We start from the raw sequence: 22158 nt of genomic DNA, 5'->3' as shown, positions 1-22158 counted from the left end.
CAAAGTGTGATGAACATACTTGACACTCCCTGTTTTTTTTGCTAGCTCATTTTGGATACCAAGAGGAATATGTAGAAGCCTTAAACTAAATGACCTCAGGCTGCTCTGCCATAGGGGTTCCATGTTGGCATTTCCATTATTGATGTCCCTTTTCGAATTACCTCCAGAGTACTTTCTGTTTCAGGAACTTCCATTCAAGCGTCCTAGCGGCAATGCAGTTTCTTGGGGCTTTAAAAGCTCAGCTTAAGGGTCCACTTAACTAGTTCTCAAATGCTTACACAAGGAAGGGGGCTGAGCGCTCAGGCAGAAGTCTAGCCCTCCTGGGGCCAAGTGATGGCACCACACCTTCCATGCCACCATGCCCTGCTCATCAGCAGAGGGAAGGCTTGAGCTGCAATTACAGACAGTGCTCCCCTTGGGGAGTCCACCCATCTTTCCGTCTTCTCAGTCTGTGCTCCAGCCTCAGTGGGGCGGGACCTCCGGGCTCACCCAGCTCTCTGTGCTGCAGTGGACAGTGTGGCAGTGGAGGAGCAGGAGCGTGAACGGCGGAGGCAGGTTGTGGAGAAGTTCCAGAAGGCACCCTTTGAAGAGATTGCAGCACACTGTGGGGCCCGGGTAAGTGAGGCATAACAGGGGCGAGTCCTTGGGGACCAATGGGACACTGAATTTGGGTCCAGGGCAGGACTGAGTTTCTAGGAGATCTTGGCACTTTTGTCACCCAGAAGTTAGGGTTTAGATCCCAACAGTGCCCTGGCATTACATTGAGCCAAATGAGCCAAAAGACTTGGCTATTAGTCATACACTCCTCCAGACCTCACAATATTCACAGAAGGAAGAAGCCCTGACCTCGGGAGCTTCTGTATCAAACAGACAGATGAGGAGGAGGATGATGATGATTATTAAATTTTGCTGAGGAAGATTCGCCCTGAGCTAACACTTGTTGCCAATCTTCCTCTTTTTTTCTTTTTTGTATGAGCCACCACCACACCATGGCCACTAACAGACGAGTGGTGCAGGTCCATGCCCAGGATCCAAACCCAGGCTGCCCAAGTGGAGCACGCCAAACTTAACCACTAGGCCACTAGGGCTGGCCCTCAAACAGACAGATTATAATAATTATAATAGCAAGTTCAAAATAGCACTTACTGTGCACCAGAGCATCTTACATTTATTAGCTTATTTCATTCTTGTGACAACTCTGCGAGGTTGGTGCCATTATGATCACCATGTTACAGAGCGATGGGGAAGGAGCCATGGCCAGTGTTTGCAACGGGGCATGCTTCCAACCAGGGATCCTGCAGGAGAATGGAACAACCTGGCTTGGAAAAGAGATCAAAAAGAGAGGGTGCCAGACAAGTAGGAGGAAGGACACAGGTCTACACTTAAGGGAACAGCACAAACATTTCTTGAAACTGATTATTTGCCAAGATGTGTTAGTCACAGTTTCCATCTTAGCAACAATGAAACATAATTGTAAACATCCAAAACGTACAAATAACTTTTATTGTACTTTTTCCTCTCAATAAAAATACGTGTAATTTTCTTTTCTTTTACATATACAATATATATATTTCCAATATATTTCTTTTTCTATTGCAGTAACATTGGTTTATAACATTATACTATACATATATTTCTAATATATTATAATAATTATCTAATAATATAGATAAATACACGTAAGTGTAATCCAGATTTTTCTGGGCCTATAGTGTCCTAACCTCTTGTTCCATCTTAAGAGGTAGACACTGCTCATTTCCTGAGCTCAGAGTTGAGGTCCAGTTACTGAAGACACGCACAGTCTGACTCTCCGTGTACATGGACTTAGTTGGAGCCAGAAGGACCAGAGAAAGCATCTTCCCTAACCCACCAGTTTTGCACAGCTGCTCTTTGGGAGTTAAGGAAAGAGCTGGAACCAGCTGTGAGCCTCCTGACTCCATGCCCAGCAGGCCCTACTGCCCCACTGGAGGAGCTGAGTGGCTCTGCCGGATCTGAAGCCACAGTCAGGGTCCATGGATCAATGCTGGAAAGGAGCTCACAGCAGCTCCCTTCCGAAGGCTGCAGCTGCCCTGCACCTCCAGCACGTGCCCTGGCCAGGCGGGCTGTGAGTCAGCTGGCCGAGGTGCCGGGAGCCCCCAGCTCACTTTCCCTCTGTTTGTGTCTAGGCATCACTGCTGCAGAGCAAACTCAATCAGATCTTTGAAATCACCATCCGGTAAGTGGCAGCCCTGGGCAGGGGACCCCTACCTCTGTGGCCCAGCATTGGGAATCCTCCTGAATCCTCCCCTCACACCTGTTTCAGTCCTTCCTCCTACCAGCCCCTGTCTCCAGGGCTGGAGTCAGGCACCAACTCTCCCCAGACAAGGAAACAGAAACTAGAGAGAGAGAGAGCCTGGAAAAGAGCCAGGAGTCCTTGTGTCTCAGGCTTGTGCTTTACCTTCTAAAGCAACAGTGTTAATGGAGAGCCTGCAATGAAGCTTGATGTTCAGCTGTAGATTCTAGAACTTGAAACCTGGGAACCCACAGAGTGACAAAGTCTCTGGTCCCTGCCTAAAGAGAAACCTAAATCAGCTGCTCTGTTTGGTGGCATGGGGTGGGACCCCAGAACCCCCTTCATGTCTTTCTCATCCATATGTTCCTGCCCCAGGCCCCCCCCAAGCCCATCAGGAACCATCACCGCAGCCTACGGCCAGCCCCAGAACCACTCCATCCCTGTCTACGAGATGAAGTTTCCTGATCTGTGTGTATACTGAATTTCAAGAGACAGAGCTACTCGGAGGGGTGGGGTCTGAGGGAGGGGCTCGCCCTCACACCTACCCCTACAACATGGAAATCTAACTGGGATCTCAGAGAAAAAGCACCTGGGATGGCAGCACCTCCCCAACTTAAGCAAGGTGGAGCCTCAGGCCCCCCTGGGCCCTCTCGCTTCCTCCTCGTCTTCCCTGAGGGAGAGCCGGCCACCTGCCCCTCTGGGGCCAATAAGCATCTCACCTGCACCCTTTGTCTCCTCCTTTGTGTCAGCCAGGGGCCAAGAATCGTGGGGGCTCTCCAGAGAGAGGCGAAGGTCCCAAGAAGCTCCTACTTTGTGTAGCAAGTGAAGGGCTTTCGTGGGGATGTGACAGGGTAGGGGGCACCGCTGCCATTCTCCCAAGAGGGAACTAGACGGACACACAGTTGGTCAAAGGAAGCCACAGATTGCCATCAGAAGGAAGCAAGGCAAGCTCCTCTTGTAAAGCAGTGGCGTCTGAGAGCTGGAAGATGGACCGGCTGCTCTCCTCCAAGCATCCCCTCCCTCCTTCCCCACTGGAGGATCCAAAGGCCCTTAAGTCTCTGGTGTCTCTTCCACTCTCCTGCTCACCCTACCAGTTGTCTCTCCGTGATTCTTTCTATTATTAGTTAATGGTGAGCCCTTAACACAAGAGCTGGCATAGAGACACCATGGGGGACAGCGATAAAGGGGGCTGGCTCTCCACAGGCTGGGGGCTGGGTGGCTGGGCCAGGGAGCATCAGTGTGGGCCTGCCTCCTGTAGAGGAGCAGCAGGCCGGCAAGGCCACGTCCTTCTGTAGCATCTCCTCACCTCCTTTGTTCACAGGGAGCTGGTTGGGCCTGCCTGTGGTTCTCTCCCTTCTAGATGTTTCTCTGAGTTGAATTCTCTCTCTCTGATGCTCTGATTCCTGAGGATCCCAACTTGTTTCTACAGCCTGTGGGTTGAGGGAGGACAGCACAAGGTAATCTGGTTCTAGATGACTCAAAAGGAGGAGGAGCTGCAGGGGCCCCAGGCCTGCCCACATCACCTCCTATGGAAGAGGCTTGGGCCTGGTTGGGTGGGGAGCTGGGGAGGAAAGCTGGGGGAGGAGTAGCTCTTTGTGGCTCAAGGATGTCAGAAGTCAACCTTTTGGATGTCTCATTCGAGGAAAGAAGGATCCAGCACCTAATACCGGAATGATCTCTTCACTCTTTGGACAGAGCCTGGACGTCTGTGCCAACTCTCCAAGCTTGAGGCCTGGGGAGAGGTGGGGGAGACCCTGTGGGTTCTGGGTTCTCACTCTCCCGTGTGCCGTCTGCCCGTGTGCGGAGGAGGAACTCTGGCAGAGCCAGAGGCCTTTTGCTGCGCCCTCTCCGCTTCCCCATCTCATCCCCGCTCCGGGGGCCTTTATGCCTCCAGAGCCACCTCCGGCACAACCTCACCGGGGCCTCCTCCCGTGGCAGCACCCTATGGTCCAAAATAGCCCTTTTCCCCTTTTCCAGTCAGACTTCCCACAACTTTTCTGAGCAGACATAACTCACAGTAAGGTGTGAATGGTCAAATGATTCCTCCCTGGGGAATTTACTTTTTAAAAAGCGGGAGGGTGAGTAGAATTCTTGACCCAAATGATCCCTTTTGAGGATACAATTTTTGGCAGTGTGGGGTGGGGTCAGAAGCAGGCTTTTCTGCCAGGGGGAGGGCAGGCTTCTTGGGACACCTGGGGTCACACTCCTGCACCTGGCCCTGCACAGATGCACTGTGAAAGCCTGATTATTAGAACAGAGAGGGGTATTTTCCCAAACTGGGAGAACCTTAACATACGCATTTTCCCGCTACATGTTCAATAAATTTCTTGGATGGGGGGCTATCTCACCTTTGTTCCTGTAGTTCCCACTCTTGGTCACTGCCTCTGTGCCATGGGCCTGTGTCTTCCAGATGGCCTGCGTGACTACAGGGCCCAGGGAGCCCAGCTCTGTGCTACCCCCGCCCCCCACTGACCCCCAGCTTTTTGCTGTGCTCTGGCATTTGGCTAATGCTCAACCCAACTTTACAAGCATGAACTCAGATTTCTTTTTACTTTAATATCTCTTTATTAAAAAACCAATTTTAAAATAATTTGAGACAAACTTGAAAGCAAATAACCTCTGGAAGAAACGTTACAGGAAATCTAAATCTTGAGCCACAAACACGTCTTTCCTCACTGGATCTTTCCATCTTTATCCCTGCCTGGCTTTGATGACAAACCCTGTTTCTTGTGCCTACTTGACTTTAGGGTCCACCCTATGGCAACTGCCCCCTGACCACCGCCCTCGGGGCCCAGCTTCTGGGACTTGAGAGTCATGGCGCTGGAGCCTCTTTCTAGAACCAGAGACCTGCAGGTTCTTTCAGCTGTCTCCCCCTCAGCCCCACCCTGGGAACCGTGAGGAAAGAGGTGCAGGATTCCCATTCTTCACACGCTCAATGCTGGCTCCTCTGCTTCTGTCCAGAGCAGCTCTTTCTTTACATCACGTTGCTTAGCAAAGATGTGCTTATTTTGGAGAACTGGCTATTTTTTGAGCACCCACCCTCTCCTCAGTTTCAGCTTACACTCGGTAGAATATTAGGTTGCCTGCTGACATGGAGTAGAACCTGGGTTCTGGCTAAATGTGCCTCAGAGTCAGAAAGTTTAAGGTGCATGTTAACGTGAACAGACATTTAGATGATAGGTTAAGCAGTCTCCTTCACCCGCCACAAGTCCTGGGAGAGAGGCAAAGCAGAGTTTGGTGGGTGCCCAGGCCCCGGTCCAGTGTCGCTGCTTCCTGCTTTGCATGCCGTCTGGAGTCTGGCAGCACTGTGCAATGTGACTGACCCTTTTTGCTCCCCTTCTCTGTTGTGATTTTGAGCTCAGAGGAGCCAGCAAGCCCATCCAGATCAGCTGCTCCCCGAAGCCACTGAGGACTCTTGCTTCATGGGCAAGGGGTAGGGTTGGCTAGTGCTCTGCTGAAAGAACTTAATAGGCATGAATGTATTTGAGATTTGAAAGTTCTATTAATTTGGTTGAGTCACCTAAGTGTGTAAGAAGCAGGTCAGCAGAAGGCACCAATGCAATCCTGGAGGCTCCTTCTGTTTTCCTTGCAGTGGGGTCACCAGTGCCCTGTGTCTCTTCACATTTCCTTTCTCTGAAAAGTAGAAATAAGTGGTTTCTTGACTCCTAAACACCTCCTCGCCAGAGAAGGAGCCTGAGCAGGTCAGAAGAAGAACTAGAAAAGCCCTCAGATGCTCTCCTCTGTCCCCCTCCATCTCGTACACAAACATAGATGGAAGAGCAGTGAAAAGTGGGGCTGGGACTATCTAAAGTGCTTGAAGAGGCTCAAGGGTCATATACGCGCTGCCCTTTGCTTGGGTGTTCTGGGTCCCAGAGGACATGTTCCAGCTGGCCTAAGAACCAGAACAGCCTTGGGGTACCTTTAAATGGCTCAAAGGCCAGACCTCTTGGCTTCTTTGGGGTCCCCTGGGTCAGAATACCTTCCAGTTACTCTTCCATTGTCCAGGCCTTCTGACCTGGGTACAGAGAGTATCATTGAGAAGTGAGGCTGTTTCTCCCAGTTCCTCTTCATGACCATAAAATGGCAGCTGGCCACCTAGGGGCCTGTGGGAAAGGACTAGACCCGAGCTGTTAGGCTGAATATTATGTTTGAAGGTAGACAGGGAGATCGGCTCATGGGGCAGGCCATGCCACTTCCCTTGACCCATTGACCTTGCTGAAATAAGGCATTTTCCTTCCATCTGGGGAGACAGTTTAGGGCAGTGAGTTGCTTCTTCATCCCACTAACCCTAGAAATCTTCAGGTTAAGGTGACCCCTTGTCTCAAATCTGGCATAGGTCTGAAGACTGCAGAAGGATGGTCACAATAGGCCTGGCCAGCTGGGGAAGTGGGGAGAAGTCACGGGGGCTGTGGGAGAGGCTCTGTGGTCTGTTGGAGCCAGATGGCAGTTCTGTGTGCTCTCTTTCAGCTTCAGCCAGGTTGACCAGGTCTTTTCTCCTTCAGGGGACCTTGAGGCCTCAGCCCATCATCTTCCTCTTTAAGCTCTTCCTCCGTGACTGTTGATTCCGGCCTGTGGAGTGCAGAGCTGTAAATCCACAAATGCTGCAGCTCACACCTTATAAGTTGTCTGTGTCCATTTAGACCTTCATGACCTGGCTGAGCGTGTGTGTGCCCGTGTGTGTGCATGTGTGTGTAATGTAGTCCATAGTTGACGATGTATGTATATAATAGCTGACGTATTTATATGGGAGCGCAGAATTAGTGCCTGTGGCTGTTTTCTGTATTTGAAACTCATTGAATCAAATTAGTTTTAAGGAAGGGGAAAGAGGTGTGGGGGAGTGTAGGAAGAAGGACTCTTAGTAAGATCATTCTTCACCGCTATTAGTCGGGATTTCCCAATGAGCCTTCATGATGCCCTTTTCAAATAAATGTTAATGTTGTCACCACATGGTTGTCTCTTTTATTTCTTTAGAGTAAATGGTTTTTTGAGATGCAAACAGGATCTGAAAATACCAACATTAACCGCTGACATTTAGCCACCCCCTACCTGCCATTACTTCGCTTGCCTCAAAAGGAAGGATGGTAGGGAAAGGATGCTACCAAGATGTAAACTTGAGGCCCAGTGTTCCCAGCATGGGAGCATCCTCTGATGGGAAGGCCTGGGCCATTTCGTCACTGTAGTGGCTGGAATCTAGCCCCATTTCGTGTGACCCACACTGGGGGAGACTTATCTTAGGAGTCTGACTTTCTGATTCAGGACTTCCCAGGGTGCACTCCAGTTTTCTTTAATTTTGAACTCATAGAGCATCAAGATATGGGGACATATATGTAAGTGCCATATACAGGTGTTTCCCAGCTAGCTTTGATCTATACTGTCCACTGGTGTGTCTAATGCAGTTGACATGTATGTGTGCATGTCTGTGTATATAAGTATCTGTGAGTCTCTTTTGAATTGTGTGTGGCTGCAAACCCATGACCCCAGCATTGTGAAAACACCATAGGGACATACAAAAGAAACACAACCCCTGGTCTATGTGCTTGCAGAAGGTAGAGTTTCCCAGAGAGGAGAGCAGAAGACATATGTGCAGCAAGAAACTGTGTCCTCCCGTCAGGAGGGCTGCCTGCAGAAACACTGAAAATGAGCAGGCTCAGCTGGAAGAGATCACAAATTTCCCAGTGGAAGTGGACTTGAGCCTAGGCTCATGTTGAAAAAAGGATGACATTCACAATGGTGGGGGAAGGTGGGGGATTCCAGGCCGAGGATGAGACAAGAAGAGTGAGCAAGACCAGTAGTGGAAACAGGGTTTGGAAAGAAAGGTGAACTTTGTTGATAAAGGCCCTGCATGCCATGCCGTGTAGTGTTGAATTGATAGAAAATTGGAGTTGGGTGACTTTTTTTGCTGAGGAAGATTCTCCCTGAGCTAATATCTGTTGCCAATCTATCTTCTTTTTGTATGTGATCCAGTACCAGCATAGCGTAGGTCCACACCCAGGAACTGAACCCAGGCCGCCACATGGAGTGTGCTGGACTTAACCACTAGGCCACCGGGGCTAGCCCTGGGGTGACCTTTTTGGCTCTTGAGCCAGGGAATGTGGAGAAAGCAAGATTCTGTATGCATTAATATGAAGAATTTATGTCCGATGGGTTATGGAGGAGAGTGACTGGAAACAAGGATTGTTTCCAGTTGCTTAAGAAGCTGTTCGATAGTGGAGGCCTGAGCAGGGAGCACTGAGGATGAGCAACACCAGGAGAGAGCTTGAGAGAGCAAGGGGGAAAAGATAGAGGACTTCAAGACTTGAGCCCAAGGGACTGGAAGAAGCATCTGTGTATATTGCGTTGTATTTACACAGATGTGTCTCCATGGCTGTGTGTCTGTGTGGGCGAGAACTTGTGTTTGAAAATACTTGCCAGTAGCCTGGGAGTGCAGTCAAATCTGAGCTAATGCCAACCCTCGGCTCTCACACACAGCTTCTCAGTGATAAAAAAGATCACACCCATTTTCTCAGTTCTCACAATAGCCCTCATGCTGGGGAGGGGTGGATGAGAGAACTAAATCTTGGAGAAGTTCCTTCAGAGACTCGCCTAAGGTCACAGATAGCTACAGATGCAGGGAGGCGTCACCACAGCTCGCCACCTCACAGCCCAGAGAGCCCTCCCAGTTGCGGGTGGGCTTCATCAATGTTGGGCTGGCTTTTGGAGCTGGACCAGAGCCAGGGTGGCTCCTGTAGGAATCCTCCCTACTGACGCATCTGCTAGCTGAGCAGTCTTCCCACCCAAGGGAGGGTGGGAAATGTAGCCACCCTGAGCCATCACCCAAACTATTTGCCCCCTTGAAGACCCATTTATGGGAGGGGAGTACATTTTCCTTCCATTCCTACTATGTCCCATGTGACAGACTCCCACTGGGTCACATGGAAACCATTATGTCTCGCCTCCAATATATTTTGCTCTTTGTCTGACTCATATATATTTTAACTGTATTCACCCAGTCACCATTCAAAGTCAGAGTCAGATGTGAAACTTGAAAGGTTTTATTTACTAACTACACACAGCTTAAACAGGCCGAGTATCTGCCGCTGTCACCGCCCGGGCTGCGAGGCGGCAGGAGGGCAGGCGAGGAGCGGGGACTTCGGGCCGACTTCCGGGGAGAGCAGCCCGGGCCCGCCGCGCCCTCACTGGCCCTTCTTGTGGGCGTTCTTGATGATGGCGTTTTTGAACAGCGTCACCAGGGGCGTCTGGCTCTTCTCGGAGCTCATGAAGCCGCCGTAGCGCTTGTCCTTGCGCGGGCTGCCCCAGCGGAAGTGCTCCATTTTATAGGGCCCCTCGTCCTTCTTCTCCGCCGCCTCGGCCTCCGCCACCAGGCTGTACCCCAGCTCGGCGCGGGCCGCCGCGCCCTCGGGCCGCTCCCCGGCCAGCTCCCTCTTGAACTCCAGGGGGAAGGCCTCGGCCGACTCGTCCTCGGCGCCGTTGGGGTACACCTTCACCGGGCGCCGCTTCTTGCCCACCGGCTTGCCCCAGCGGAAGTGCTCCATGGAGTAGGAGCGCTTGCCCTCGCGCGGGCCCGCCTCGCCGCCATCGCCGCCGTCGCCGCGGGGCCCGGGGCCGCCCAGCACCACCACCTCCTCCTCCTCGCGCTTCTGGCTCGCGCCGCCGCCGCTGCTGCTGTTCCGGCGGCCGAAGCGGTCCCAGCGGAAGTGGCCCATGACGTACTTCCGGGGGTTCTCGGTCAGCGGCTGCTCCTCGCCGTTGCCGGGGAACACGGGAGTCTCAGCGGAGAGGTCGATCTTGCAGGCCCGGATGCAGGCCTGCGGGAGAGCGGGCGCTTGAGGGCCACCCCGCCCCGCAGCCCCCGCGTTGCGCCCGGGCCCTCCGTTCCCCGTGCCCTCTCTACGTGCTGGCCGGGAACGCGGGGCTTGGGCTGCAGTGGCTCCTCTGCCCAGGCCGCCGGCTGTCCCCGCCTGCTTGGCCCTCACGGACATCTGAGACTCAGCTTGGGCATCGCCCCCTTTGTCCCCTGTAGCCCTTGACACTTCTGTCCCGCAGCTACCACAAAACCCCCCTCCCACTCCGTGGTTTCCTTGGCCCATAGCTTTTGTGAGCAGGGTCACCGTCTTCCCGTTATACGTCTGATACATGGGAATTAAATGGCCAGTGGGTGCTGGTTGTTGGGACTTAAGGAATATTGAATAAATAAATATGGTTCAGTTTGAGTCTGGGAGGGACACTGGCCTGAAATTTGGGGGAGAATCTCCCCAGGTGGGAGAAGTAGAAGTCTGGCTTCTAGGACCTGTATTTTCAATAAGGCCTCAACCTTACCCCAGTGATCTGCAAACCTACCTCATGCCCTAGCCCAGCCGTCTCCCTGTACCATGCCTCAAAACTTTCCCACGCCCATCCGGCACTTTCTCTGGTACTTTCAAGACTTCTGAGCTGATTCTGTACTTTCCCCAATCAGTGAGCCCTGGGAGGGGGTGGTTTACTTCCCTGTCATCTCATCTCATGACTCTCAAGAGTCATCCAAGAGTCTCTTGGATCTCTCTAAACTAGAACTCACAGAAGTTCCCTGGCTTCATTGTTTCTGTTTCATATTCCACCTGCAACCTGCTCTGTGTTTTTGAGAAAGTCTCTCTCTACACCTTAACTCAGGCTCTCCAGTGACAAAAAACAGAATGTAGCGATGTGTGTTCCACCCTCCCTAGGCAGGTGCTGGCAGCAGGATGGAACTCAGTCACTAACACCAGCAGTCTGTCTTTTAGTCCTTGCTTGGTATCATTGCTCATTTATGCCTCCCAATACGCATGTGCACACACACACCCCGTCGTGACCTGGAGGGAATTCCAGCCTGGCACAAAGGGCCTTTACATGCTTCTGGAAAGGCTGCAAGAAGGTCAGTCCTCCAGAAGAAGCATGAGACATTTGGCACCAGTTAGAGGAAAATGGCACCTGGGTTTTCCTTCTCCCTCTAGGGGTGATTTGCGGTGCTACCTCGCTGGGTTTGTAACTGGTAGTAGATAGAAAGGGAAGAAAAATGGAATGAAGATGGCAAGTGATATGAGGTTATTTAAAAAGGGATAATTTGGGGGCTAAAAGATTGAAAATGTAAGATTGAGGGATAAATTATTGTCATTACTGTTATTAGTATTGTTATTATTATTTTTATGGCACTATCTCTAAATAGCTTAAATGGAGTGGGGTCTCCATACAAGAAGACAGGGCAAGAAGCAAAGATAATCACGCAGAAATTGTGGACCAGACCCATCTGGTCCTGCTTCCTGAAGCTGCTTCCTCCCCTCCTTGACCTAATTCTGACTTCACCCTAGAGGTCTGTTCCTGCCCTGGGTTGAGTTATCCATGTCTCTGGGAATGAATCCAAACCCATTTCTCTTGTACTGTCCCAGCCCCAGCCCCAGTCCCATCTGATGCCCAAACAAGATGGCACTCATGGCCCACATACCAGCAGGTTACTTTCCGTGGTGAGGTCCTGACACTGGCTGGTCTCCAGGCACCAGCCACGCACTTCCACAGAAGCCTGAAGCAGCAGGGCCAGCAGCAGGGCCCCCGAGCGGCTGCCGCACGATCTCGGCATCTTGCAGGCAGGCTGAGGCTCTGCAGAGGCAAACAAGATTGGTGGGACCCCTGCAAGGAGCAGAACAATGTTGGCCACTCACCAGGAAGGACTGTGAGCCAACATTAACAACACCCTCACTTGTGGAGCTCAAGGCTTTTTGAGGACAGGAGCAGTTCAAGAAAGTTGGTGTTCAGGGTGGTGGTGTGAGCTGTGGTAGAGAGGAGGGAGGCGGGACCTGGGTGAACTATGCGCAATTTCCCCCTTATCTCATGTTAAAAATCAGATCCCAAAGGAGATTAGGGCTGGAAGCTATTTTGGGGGTCATTTTGTCCAGCCTGTTATTTAAGAGATGGGGAAACTGTGGCCCAGAGAGAGACAATAACCTGTGTGTTCATGACAAGGGAAAGCTAATTTCTCCTTTTGCTAGCACACAGCTTTCCTACTTCATCACCGTCATGAAGCTATAGTTCTAACGCTCCAGAGCCAAGCAGTAACTTGGAAAAGATAAAGGATTCTGAAGCTCCTGCTCAAGATGGTCTTTTCCCTCCTCCTCCCCCAGGACCCTACCATTCCTCAGAAACTCTTATTTCCTATAAATAGTAGGTTTGCATGAAGGCAAATAAAACCTCTGACCAGCTTAGCCAAAACCTCAGCCAACCTAGTTTGATGTCCTGTACACAAACCACTCAGGTAATCACTATTTTCCACACCCCTGCAAATTTGGAGAAATTTATTTGTAAAGCAGACTCTCATTCTTTTAAAACTGGCTCATCTTCTAAACATATTATATGTCAGACCCCTTGTTCTCTGAGTGTCTCAAATGTAGTCTGAAATAGCTGTACTTGAAGATGCGGTAGATGTGGAAGGGAAGGAGACACAGCAGAAGGGAATTACCTCCCATTGTGGAGAAGTCAGGAAGTACCTCTGGGCAGCTGCTGCAGTCAAGAGGTCAGGAGGAGGTAAAGAGGGGTGCCAATGCTGCCTATTGGCCCCTGTGCCCAACCCTTTCCCCAGCCCTCTAGCTCTCACACTGCCATGTCCCCCCTCACCCAGGTCAGGCCCCTGAAGTGACCCTGAGTTCTGTCATCAGCTTACCACCAACCTCAAAATCATTTTGGATTTCAGAAGATCTCAACCAGCTGTTAGGAAGAAACGTAATTAGATGAGAAAAGTAACTTACATTAATGTGTGGAAGACTAATTGTCTCTCCTAATGGAAAATTGCATTTTAAAATGTTTGCCTAAAGGAATCTTGTATTTGTGGAGGCATGGGCCAAATCTTTTTTTATAGGGAAGCCTTTAGAAGTGAAAGCTCTCCTTGGATCTCATTGTCTACTTCAGGCAGCCACTTCCTTCTCTCTGCCCCACCCCCATTCCTTTCCCCCAAAGCTGAGCCAGCTCAGGGCTCCCTTCTGAATGCTTGCCAGGCACCACCTGTTTTCAGAACAGCCGTTAGATGGCACTGGCAGCCAGTGAGCCGGCCCATCAGTATCTCAGGCTGAAGGGGCGTTTGGGAGAACATTGGTCAAACCGTGGTGTCCAGTCATGATGGGGGACAGGCTGCTCCTGTTGTAGACATTTGATTCTCCAGTTCAAGTATGAAGCCTGAACTTGGTGGACAAGGCAATTTACATTAAAGCTCTGAGACCACATGGCACAGAAAAATGCCAATTTACAAGAGAAGCAGAAAAAATGCTAGTTATATATCACTGTTGACAAGTGTACAAGAACATATTAGTAGAGAAAGAAGTAAAATCATACAGGTCTGACAGTTCCCTCAACTATATTTCAATTCTCAAAATTGGCCATTCTGAAGTGATCATTTTCTAAAAACCTACCTCATGATTTCAGGCCTTTCTGAAAAGCACCAGAGAGCATTTCCTCTCCTTCTGCCCTACTGGCTGTGTTGCCCAACATGGTGACATTCTCACTCCCCACCCTCTCAAAGCTCCATTCTACTGCTAAAAAGTTAGGTAGTTTCCAGAAAGCAACTTGTTTTCTTTTTTCTTATGTGTATTTTCCATTTTCCTGCAATGAACAAATATTACCTTGTGTCATTTTTTAAAAGTAGTAACGTAATGGGGAGATGTCAAATATTGGGCTTTTTGCAGGTAAGGAGAGTGTTATAACCCAATAATTGAAAGCCTTAGAAAAATAAATAGAAATTTGTGATTTTTTAATTGACTAACTTTATAATACAACTACATTTATTGGAATTCATATGTGTAGGTGAATTCTCTATGAGCTAAACAAAACATTTCATGTGTTACCCTCACTGGCCACGCCCTTCTGTCAACATTAGAGGAGCAGAGGTGCAGAGTTGTGTCCTTGCACATGATCAAGTCCTAAAGCATAAGTGTCAAAGGAATATAAACTCCTTAAGTAAACCATAATCTGTGCATATCTTAACAATTGACAAAACAAATGCACGCTTTTACTTTCCTTGGCTCCTTCTGGCCATTCTGTGACAGCCACCACCTTCCCATTTATACTGAAGAATCTGAGGGATCCAAATGCCCTGCAGACTCTCCCTTCTTCCTTGGAAACGCCCCTTGCCCGAGCCTCTGTGAGCTCAGACGGCTGCCTCCGCGCTGCGGTCTAGCGTCTGCGGGATAGGAAGTCCACTCTGCGGTCCTACGGAGGGCACAGACAGGGCGGTTCAGGACCTTGGACAGTTCCCGCCCGGGCGCCCTCTTTCCACCCTGGCTGAATTTTGTGGAAGAGGAGACCCGGGTCGCGCCGTGGCGCAGCCACGTCGGGTGCTCCAGAGTGGGCAGGGAAACGAGGATTCAGGGGTCTGGATTCCAAAAAGCCTAGACTACAAGGAGTTTATTATGACTTTTAGCCTTTCCTCTCCTGCCCCCTTTTCTAACGTTAATTTGAGCTAGAGTTATATGGTATCTTGTAAGAAGTTACACCTACCCAGGAAATGGGGAGGAAGAGGAGCCAAAAGACCGGGCTGTCCCCAGAAGGCGCTAAGAGTTTCCGGGGTCCTAGCAGTCCCACTCCCCGGGGCAGACGCGGCCGCCAGCTCCTGGAAGCACTATCTTCAGCGCCGCAGCCGTTCGCTCCGCGGCGGGCGGCTTCCCACGCCGCGCTCAGTACAGAAAGTTTTCAAAGAGCTCAGGACCGAGGCGAGCCAAAGGCGCCTCGAGTCCGCTGTGGGAGCTGGGCGAGAGCATCCCGAGGCAGGGCTCCCAGGGTAAGAGCGGGGTTCCGCGCCGCTGCGCCCTTACCTGCCGCGGGGATGCTGCTCTCTGGGAGACTCCCGCTGCGCCGGGGCGAGGATGCTGGGGGCCTCTCTTGGTCACTTTTCTTCCTCTCTTTCTCCTCCTTCGCCGCCGCCTGGTCCTGGTCGCTCTCCCGGTCCTTATATATCTGCCGGGCTCGCCCGTGTGGGCTCTGGAGGAGAACTTCCCGGCAGGGCAACGTAACAAGCAACTCCCCCATCCATGGGAAGGGGGGCCATGGGGAGGGGGGTTTCCACGTAGGAGCTGAGCGCAAGGGCAGACGTGCACGGAAAGGGGGCTGGATCTCTGCCCCCGGAGGCTGGAATTAACACTGTCCCGCTGAAGGGCGCACCTGGCAGCAGTCAGGAAAGAACTTAATTAAGGTCGGTTTTGGGTCTCCAGTAAGGACGAGCAGGCGGCTTAGCACCCTGGTGTGGGGCAGGCCTGGCACGCCTGCTGAGGTCGTTGAGGAGAGGGTGAACTTACCTGTGTGCGTGCTTGGGCTGGCATCTGCCTTGCTCACACCTGGAGGTAAACATCACGGCACAGGCAGTACACCTGTAATGACTCAGATTTCCCCAACGTTTGGAAACTGATGTGAAGATGTCACAGGGAATCACAAGCCCTCTGTTCCAGGCTGGGGAAGCTGAGGGCAGAGAAGGTCAGGAGTCATTCCCCTGAGGCCCAGGACAGGTTGTCTTCTGGGGGTATGAAGGTGAGTTGCACTGTCCCCCTGGGGCCTGCTGACTGACAGCTTAGCCCAGGACAGGTTCCCTCCTGTGCCCCAAACCCCAAGGAAAAGGTGCTGTTAACCTTAGATTACTAATGGGGGAGGAGAGTTCTCTGTGAAGAGCAGCTGAAGTACTTCCCCTGTGGCCTCTGATCCCTCCCTGTGGCAATGAGCTGGCAGAGTGGTCTGGGGACTCTCGATCTTCTCCAAGCCTGGCCTTGGAGTTCTGGCTTGGTTCTAGTCTCAAATGCCAGGCCAAGGAGGAGAGGACAGCACTGAAACCTGCAGTGGAAGAGACTATCCCTCAGCCTGGAAGAAAGAAGCAATAGCAAATTGTGAGGAGTTGTCGGGGTAGGAGAGAGAGTTGGAACAAATATGAACTTCAAATCAAGGTGCTTGTTTAATCTGCCAACTGCAGGAACTTTATTCCCAATCAGATGCTCCTTTTTGGACTCCAACACTCCCTTGAGAATTTCTGGTCAGTGGCGTTGGCTTTATATTCAACAGTCCTTGCCTTTTGGGCCACAGGAGAGATCCAGGCTCCTTAACAGTAAACACAGTACTTTATCACCTGGCCTACGCCTCTTCCTAGGTCATCTCCCACCTCCCCGTCTTGCATCCTGGCACTTCAGCCATCCACAACATTCACGTTCCTATGAATACTACTTTCTCAAGCCTCCATCTCTTTGTCCACGCTACCCGCCCAACTACAACACTCTTCCTCTTTCCAGCCACCCATGAAAACTGGACTTGTGCACTAAGATTTAGCTCATGCATCATCACTTGTTCTCTGAAGCCCTCCTTGGCCACTTGTCCTACCTAGGACATGAAACATAGCTTTCTCTGTTCTCCAGAGAACCCCATTCCCATCCCATTACACGTAGCCTTCATTGCTGAGACAAATTCCACTCTGTCTTCCATCTTCCTTCTTCCATGCACTGTTGCTCCTCCCACTGCCAGGTATGTGAGCCTTCTAAATCAGATGGTGATTTTATTCTATTTTTCTTTGTATTATTTTTATAACTTCAAGGGGCAACTGGCGGTAGCAGAACAGCCAGACCAGGAAAAGTTCATATTGACCCAACTCTGTCCTCTTCTGTCAGACAAGTTCTTAATTACGTGCAGGAAAACTGAAAGGCCATTGAGCCACATTTAGAGTCACTAGGCAGGTTGGGGAGCCAGGATCCAAAAATAGGCAGGGACAAAGGTGGCTGGAATTATGACTAAAATCAGGTCATTGATTGGATCCAATAAGAAAGAAAACTAGACCACTACTGGGAACAAAGCCACAAGTGGCACTGTCACCCTGCAGGCATTGGACATAGATGTCACTTCTATCCCCAGAATAAAAAAAAGTGAGAGGTTGCCATTCCCACTTTGGCTGATGCCACCAGAAAGGACTGACCACTGCCCTTGCTTCCTTGTATCACTAGCTCCTCTCTGAAAGACTGGAACAGGTGCCTCTGGTTGTCTGGGATAATAATATGATTTTTCCCCTTTATTCTGATAATGTGATGAATGACCATTGTTGATTTTTAGTGCTACACCTACTATGTATTCCTCGATAGAGCCCAATTTATGAAGTCTTATCTTTATATAGCACTGGGTTCAAATTGCTAATATTTTATTTAAGATTTTTGCATCCATGTTTATGAGATTGGCCTGTAATTTTCCTTTCTTGTAGAATTCTTGTCTGATTTTGGTACCAAAATTATCCTATCTTCATAAAACAAGTTGGAAATCTCTCCTCCCACCCCACCCCCATTTTTTATAGTTTAGTAGAAGAAATCTGTGTATAATGGTGTTTATCTCTTTCCTAAATGTTTGGGATGATTCATCAGTGATGCCATCTAGGTCTTTAAGGTTGTTTGTTTGTTGAATGATTTTAAATTAAAGATTCAATTACTTATTAGCACTATTTCAATTGTCTATTTCTTCTTGTGTCAGTTTTAGTAAGATGTGTATTTCTAGGAATTTGTCCATTTCACCTAAATGTTTTAATTTATTGGCTCAAAATTGTTTCTTATGTCTTCTTATTGTCTTCTTAGCATCTATGGAATCTGTAGTTATGACCCCCTTTCATCTCTGATATTGGTAATTTATGTCTTCTCTTTTTTCTTGATTAGTTTTCTAGGAGTTTATCAATCTTATTAGTGTTTTTAAGGAATCAATTTTGGTTTTGTTGATTTTCTCTATTGCATGTACACTTTTTTCATTTCTGAAATTTCTGCTGTTATTATTATTTCTTGCCTTCTGATCTCTAATTAGTGATTCTTTTTTTATCCGCTTGAGTTGGACATTATATAAATGCTTTTACTTAGATAATTGATATTCAGCCTTTATTCTTTTTGATATATGTATTCATGGCTATAAATTTGTTTCTAAGTATGGCTTTAGTTGTGTCCCACAAGTTTTGATACATAGTATTTTTATCATCATTTAATTTAAAATATCTTCTTATTTTCAGTGAGATGTCTTGACTGCCCTATGGGTTATTGGGAAGTGTTCTGTTTAACTTCCAAACATTGGAGATTTTCTAGTTATGTTTTGAAACTAATTTTTAGCCTAATTCCTCCGTAGCCAGAGAACATTCTCTTTTTGCTTTTAGTCCTTTGAAATTTGGGGGGCTACTTAATGGATGAACTTATGGTCCATTTTGATTAATGTTTCATATGCAGTTCAACAGAATATGTGTTCTATGGTTGCTCAAATATTCTATATCCTCTCTATACCTGCATCCGCTCTGATTATTTGTCATCTTATTCTTTTAGTTACTGATGGAAGTATGTTTTTATTTTTTTATTTGTTAAAGATTGGCACCTGAGCTAACATCTGCTGCCAATGTTCTTTCTTCTTCTCCCCAAAGCCCCCCAGTACATAGTTGTATATTCTAGTTGTAGGTTCTTCTGGTTCTGCTATGTGGGATGACGCCTCAGTATGGCCTGATGAGTGGTGCCATGTCTGTGCCCAGGATCCAAACTGGCAAAACCCTGGGGCACCAAAGCAGAGCACACAAACTTAATCACTCAGCCACAGGACCAGCCCCGGAAGTATGTTTTTAAAATCTCCCCATTATTTTTGTGGAGTTGATTACTTCTCCCTTTGGTCCTGGCATTAAAACGACTATTTCTAGAAATCTAATGGTGAATGTGGGGCGGTAGTGGCGGGTAATATAGGATCAAGAATGAAGACAGCAGAAAGGTACTAGAGCGTAGTTGCATGCTGATAGGAATAATCCAGCAGAGAGAGGGAAATTGCTGCAGATGAGAATGGGGAAAACCAAATATCCAAGGCTTAAGCGGAAGTGAGATGGGATCCAGAGGAAGTACCCAGCCTCCAAACAGTGGAGGACTTTCCATACTAGGGATGGAGGAGGAGAAGGTGCAGACACAGGTAGACTTGTAGGATAAGCCACGGGGCGAGGAGGGGACTTCTGTCTGTACCAAAGCCTTTACCTTTTCATCCAGGCTTTCCTGGGAATTAACCTGAGGAAATTATCTAGCAGTTACACTAAATGCTATTCAAGACTATTCCTACAACACCATTTACAGTAGCAATAAAATGAAATAAACTAAACATCTATAGTACGGTATGATGATAAAAATTATGGTAAAGCCATACAATGGAATAGTTTACAGCCATTAAAAATAATAATGTAGACATTTATTTCTAGACATAAAAAATGACCACTATATACTTTAAGTGAAGTATGATAAGATATAAATATAAATGAGATAGAGATAGAAATAGAGATGAAAGATACCAAAGTGTCAATAATGGTTGTTCTGGTTATTTAACACTATATTACAAACCACCCCCAAAACTTAGTGGTTTAAAACAACAACATTTATTTTGCTCATGAATTTACAGTATGATCAGGGCTCGGCAGGGCCGGCGTGTCCCTGTCCCGCATCAGCCTGGGCAGCTCAAAGTCTGGGGTCTACAATTCTCTAAAGTTATTCACTCACATGACTGGTTCCTGGGCTGGGAAGACTCAAACAGCTGGGCAAGAAGAGCTGGGGCTCCTCAGACACTCTCTCTATCTCTGTGTGGTCTCGCCAGGTGATCTCTTCAGACTCAGCTCAGAGTCCCCTAAGTTTTAGGGAAGCCGGACTTCTCCCACATAGGCTCAGGCCTCCTAGGGTTGCATCTGGAGGTGATTTGTGTTGACAAGAAGAGGGGGTGGGTGGTCAGCAAGGGCTTCCCAAAGAAGGGGATGCTGAGCTGGGCTGAGCCTTGATACAACACGTCACCAGGATGAAGAGAGGAAAGGCATTCCCAACAGAGGGAACAGCATGTGCAAAGGGCTAAAAGCTGGAGAAACCCTGCTACGTTCATGGAATGCTGGATGCATGTGGTGGAGGGAGAGAGAAAAGACTGGAAACAGTCAGAGGTAAGAGGGGAGGAGGTGGAGGACCATTTAGGGATTGAGTCAGAGAAGCAATAGGACCAGATTTCTGTAGCAGTGAGGAGGATGGTCAGAGCGGAGAGAGCCTGGGGACAGCAAGGGATGACCAGAAGCCCAGTGCTCTGCTCCAGGGCCTGGAGGCCAGTCCTGCCAGGAGTGGGAACAGGGAGTGGGGAGATGAGGCAGAGGCAGGTCCATGAAATACTAAAGCTGTGGCATCAGCATGGGGGAAGGAGTCACGGACACTCCCCTGTCTGAGATTGGCATGGCTATGTGCATGGTGCAATGCGGTGTTGTGGTTAAGAGCACAGCTCTGGGGCCAGACCGCCTGGTCTTAAGCCCACTCAACCACTGCCTCGCTGTGTGACTCTGAGCACATTCCCAACTTCTCTGTACTTAGTTGTCCCATCTGTGAAATGAAGGAAATGATTGCACTAACCCCTGTGGCTGTCATATGGATGAAATGAGGGAACGTGTAAAATCTTAGAGCAGGGCCTGGCTTCTAGTTAGTCCTACACAGTGCTAGCCTTTATCCTTGTAACTATAGAAGTGCTGGCACCTGGAAAGCCCAGACTAGAGCGGAAAGAAGGAAGGAAGAAGGGAAGGGAGGAGGAGGGGGAGGGAAAAGGGAATGAGGGAAAGAGAGATAGAAGGAAGGAGACAGGAGCAGTCGCGGGGTCTCTGGACAGAGTAGCTGAGTCTGTTTAGAGACCTGAGTGTGAGGATTCCTGGGCTGGGCTGGTGCCCTGACACCTGGCTGCTCTCGTCATCCCAGCTTTTCACCTTTGAAGGTTTAATTGGAAAAGCGATGTCACCGGGGTGTGAGTGCGTTACAAAGACAGGTGTAGAGGCAGCCTCTGCAGGGGAGAAAGAAGGGCTGGGAGGACAGTAACAAGGATAGGGTGGCTGAGAGCCCAACACGGGGAGGGGGTGCACAAGGAGGGCGGCCTTGCCCTCAGCCTCCACACACCCGGGCTGGGCGGTGGGGGACGAGGCTGCCATGTGCCTGCGTGCTGGAACAAGCACTGGCTCGAGCCCTGAGGGTCGGAGCGAGGATGAGCAGGACGGAATCCCAGCTCCCTCCTGCCCGCCCTGCTTCACTCACTCTCCCCAGTCCCCATGGACAAGCGGGGTGGCTGCCAGCCCTGCCTCATGTCAGAACAACCGTCCCTTTCCAGCTCCTCGGCCCAAGTGGGGCCCCTGTTGGGAGGGGCACTTCATTCCTGCGGCTTCTGGGCCAAAGGGGCCTCATCCTGCTCAGCTGGTGCCCCTTGTCTGCAAGGGAACAGGTCCCGTGGTCAGTGTGTGAAAAGTCCCTGGCAAGGTGCCTGGCACAGAATTGGTGCTCAAGAAATATTTGCAGAGAGAGGGTTGGAGGGAGTGAACGAGGAAGGGAGCCTGATGAAGCCTCAGTTTACAGAAGCTCATGATTCTCTAAAACCCTCTCTGAACTTCTTCTGCAGGATGTGTGAACCTAAAACAGAGAGTGGTCCCCCTCCTCGCATGGCGTCTGAATTAGAAGTAGCCAGCATTCGCCCCTTGATGTGTGTGTCTAACGGGGATGTGGGGATGGGAGGGGAGAGGCTCCGCCCTCCCTGCTTGCAGCAGCCCAGGAACCAGGGGCAGCTTTGGGGTGGCTCTGGCTCTCCATGATGCCGACCTAAGTCACCGCAGTCTTATTGCCCTCCAGTCACTTTCTCTTTCAGAGATAAGAAGAGAGGACACTGAGCGTCCTTCTGCAGGCAGACACATGGGGGTGACCTGCCCGGTGGACTGTGGATGCTGAGCAGAGGGGCTTTCTGGCGAGAGAGCGAGGCGGCTGTGGAGCCTCTGGGTACAGGACAGGGAGCAGCATCCAGCCCAGCCCCGGGCAGACCATCCCTCACCGCAGAGAGGAAGAGTGGTGGTAAGCGCACAACAGGGCGGATGGGGTGACCAGGGCTTTGGGCAA

At 49.9% G+C, this 22158-nt stretch overlaps 2 protein-coding genes across 7 annotated transcripts in view; one reads left to right on the top strand and one right to left on the bottom strand.

The window, feature by feature from the left end:
• The window catches only part of EFR3B (EFR3 homolog B), an 87018-nt gene extending 79801 nt beyond the window's left edge, over positions 1-7217 (top strand). For all 5 annotated transcript variants that reach the window (XM_070574276.1, XM_070574278.1, XM_070574277.1 and 2 more), the window contains exons 21-23: positions 509-615; positions 2166-2215; positions 2648-7217. In XM_070574276.1, coding sequence (XP_070430377.1) covers positions 509-615; positions 2166-2215; positions 2648-2753 — 263 coding nt within the window. In that variant the 3' untranslated portion in view covers positions 2754-7217. The remainder of the gene's footprint in view (positions 1-508; positions 616-2165; positions 2216-2647) is intronic.
• Positions 7218-9287: 2070 nt separating this feature from the next.
• POMC (proopiomelanocortin) lies at positions 9288-15304 on the bottom strand. Of its 2 annotated transcripts, none has more exons than XM_070574282.1 (3): positions 15076-15304; positions 11727-11908; positions 9288-10077 (listed from the first exon to the last, which is right to left on the bottom strand). In XM_070574282.1, the coding sequence occupies exons 1-3, from the start codon at positions 15287-15289 to the stop codon at positions 9445-9447; spliced, it is 1029 nt and encodes a 342-aa protein (XP_070430383.1). In that variant the 5' UTR covers positions 15290-15304; the 3' UTR covers positions 9288-9444. The 2 variants fall into 2 exon arrangements, with proteins under 2 accessions (XP_070430383.1, XP_008513480.2); XM_008515258.2 differs by having other exon boundaries at positions 11727-11878; positions 15076-15301.
• Positions 15305-22158: the final 6854 nt, after the last annotated feature.

This window comes from Equus przewalskii, chromosome 14 (assembly GCF_037783145.1).
Source record: "Equus przewalskii isolate Varuska chromosome 14, EquPr2, whole genome shotgun sequence".
Classification (NCBI taxonomy): Eukaryota; Metazoa; Chordata; class Mammalia; order Perissodactyla; family Equidae; genus Equus; species Equus przewalskii.
Note: the sequence above shows the minus strand (reverse complement) of the source record. Positions and strands in the feature narration are given on the sequence as shown.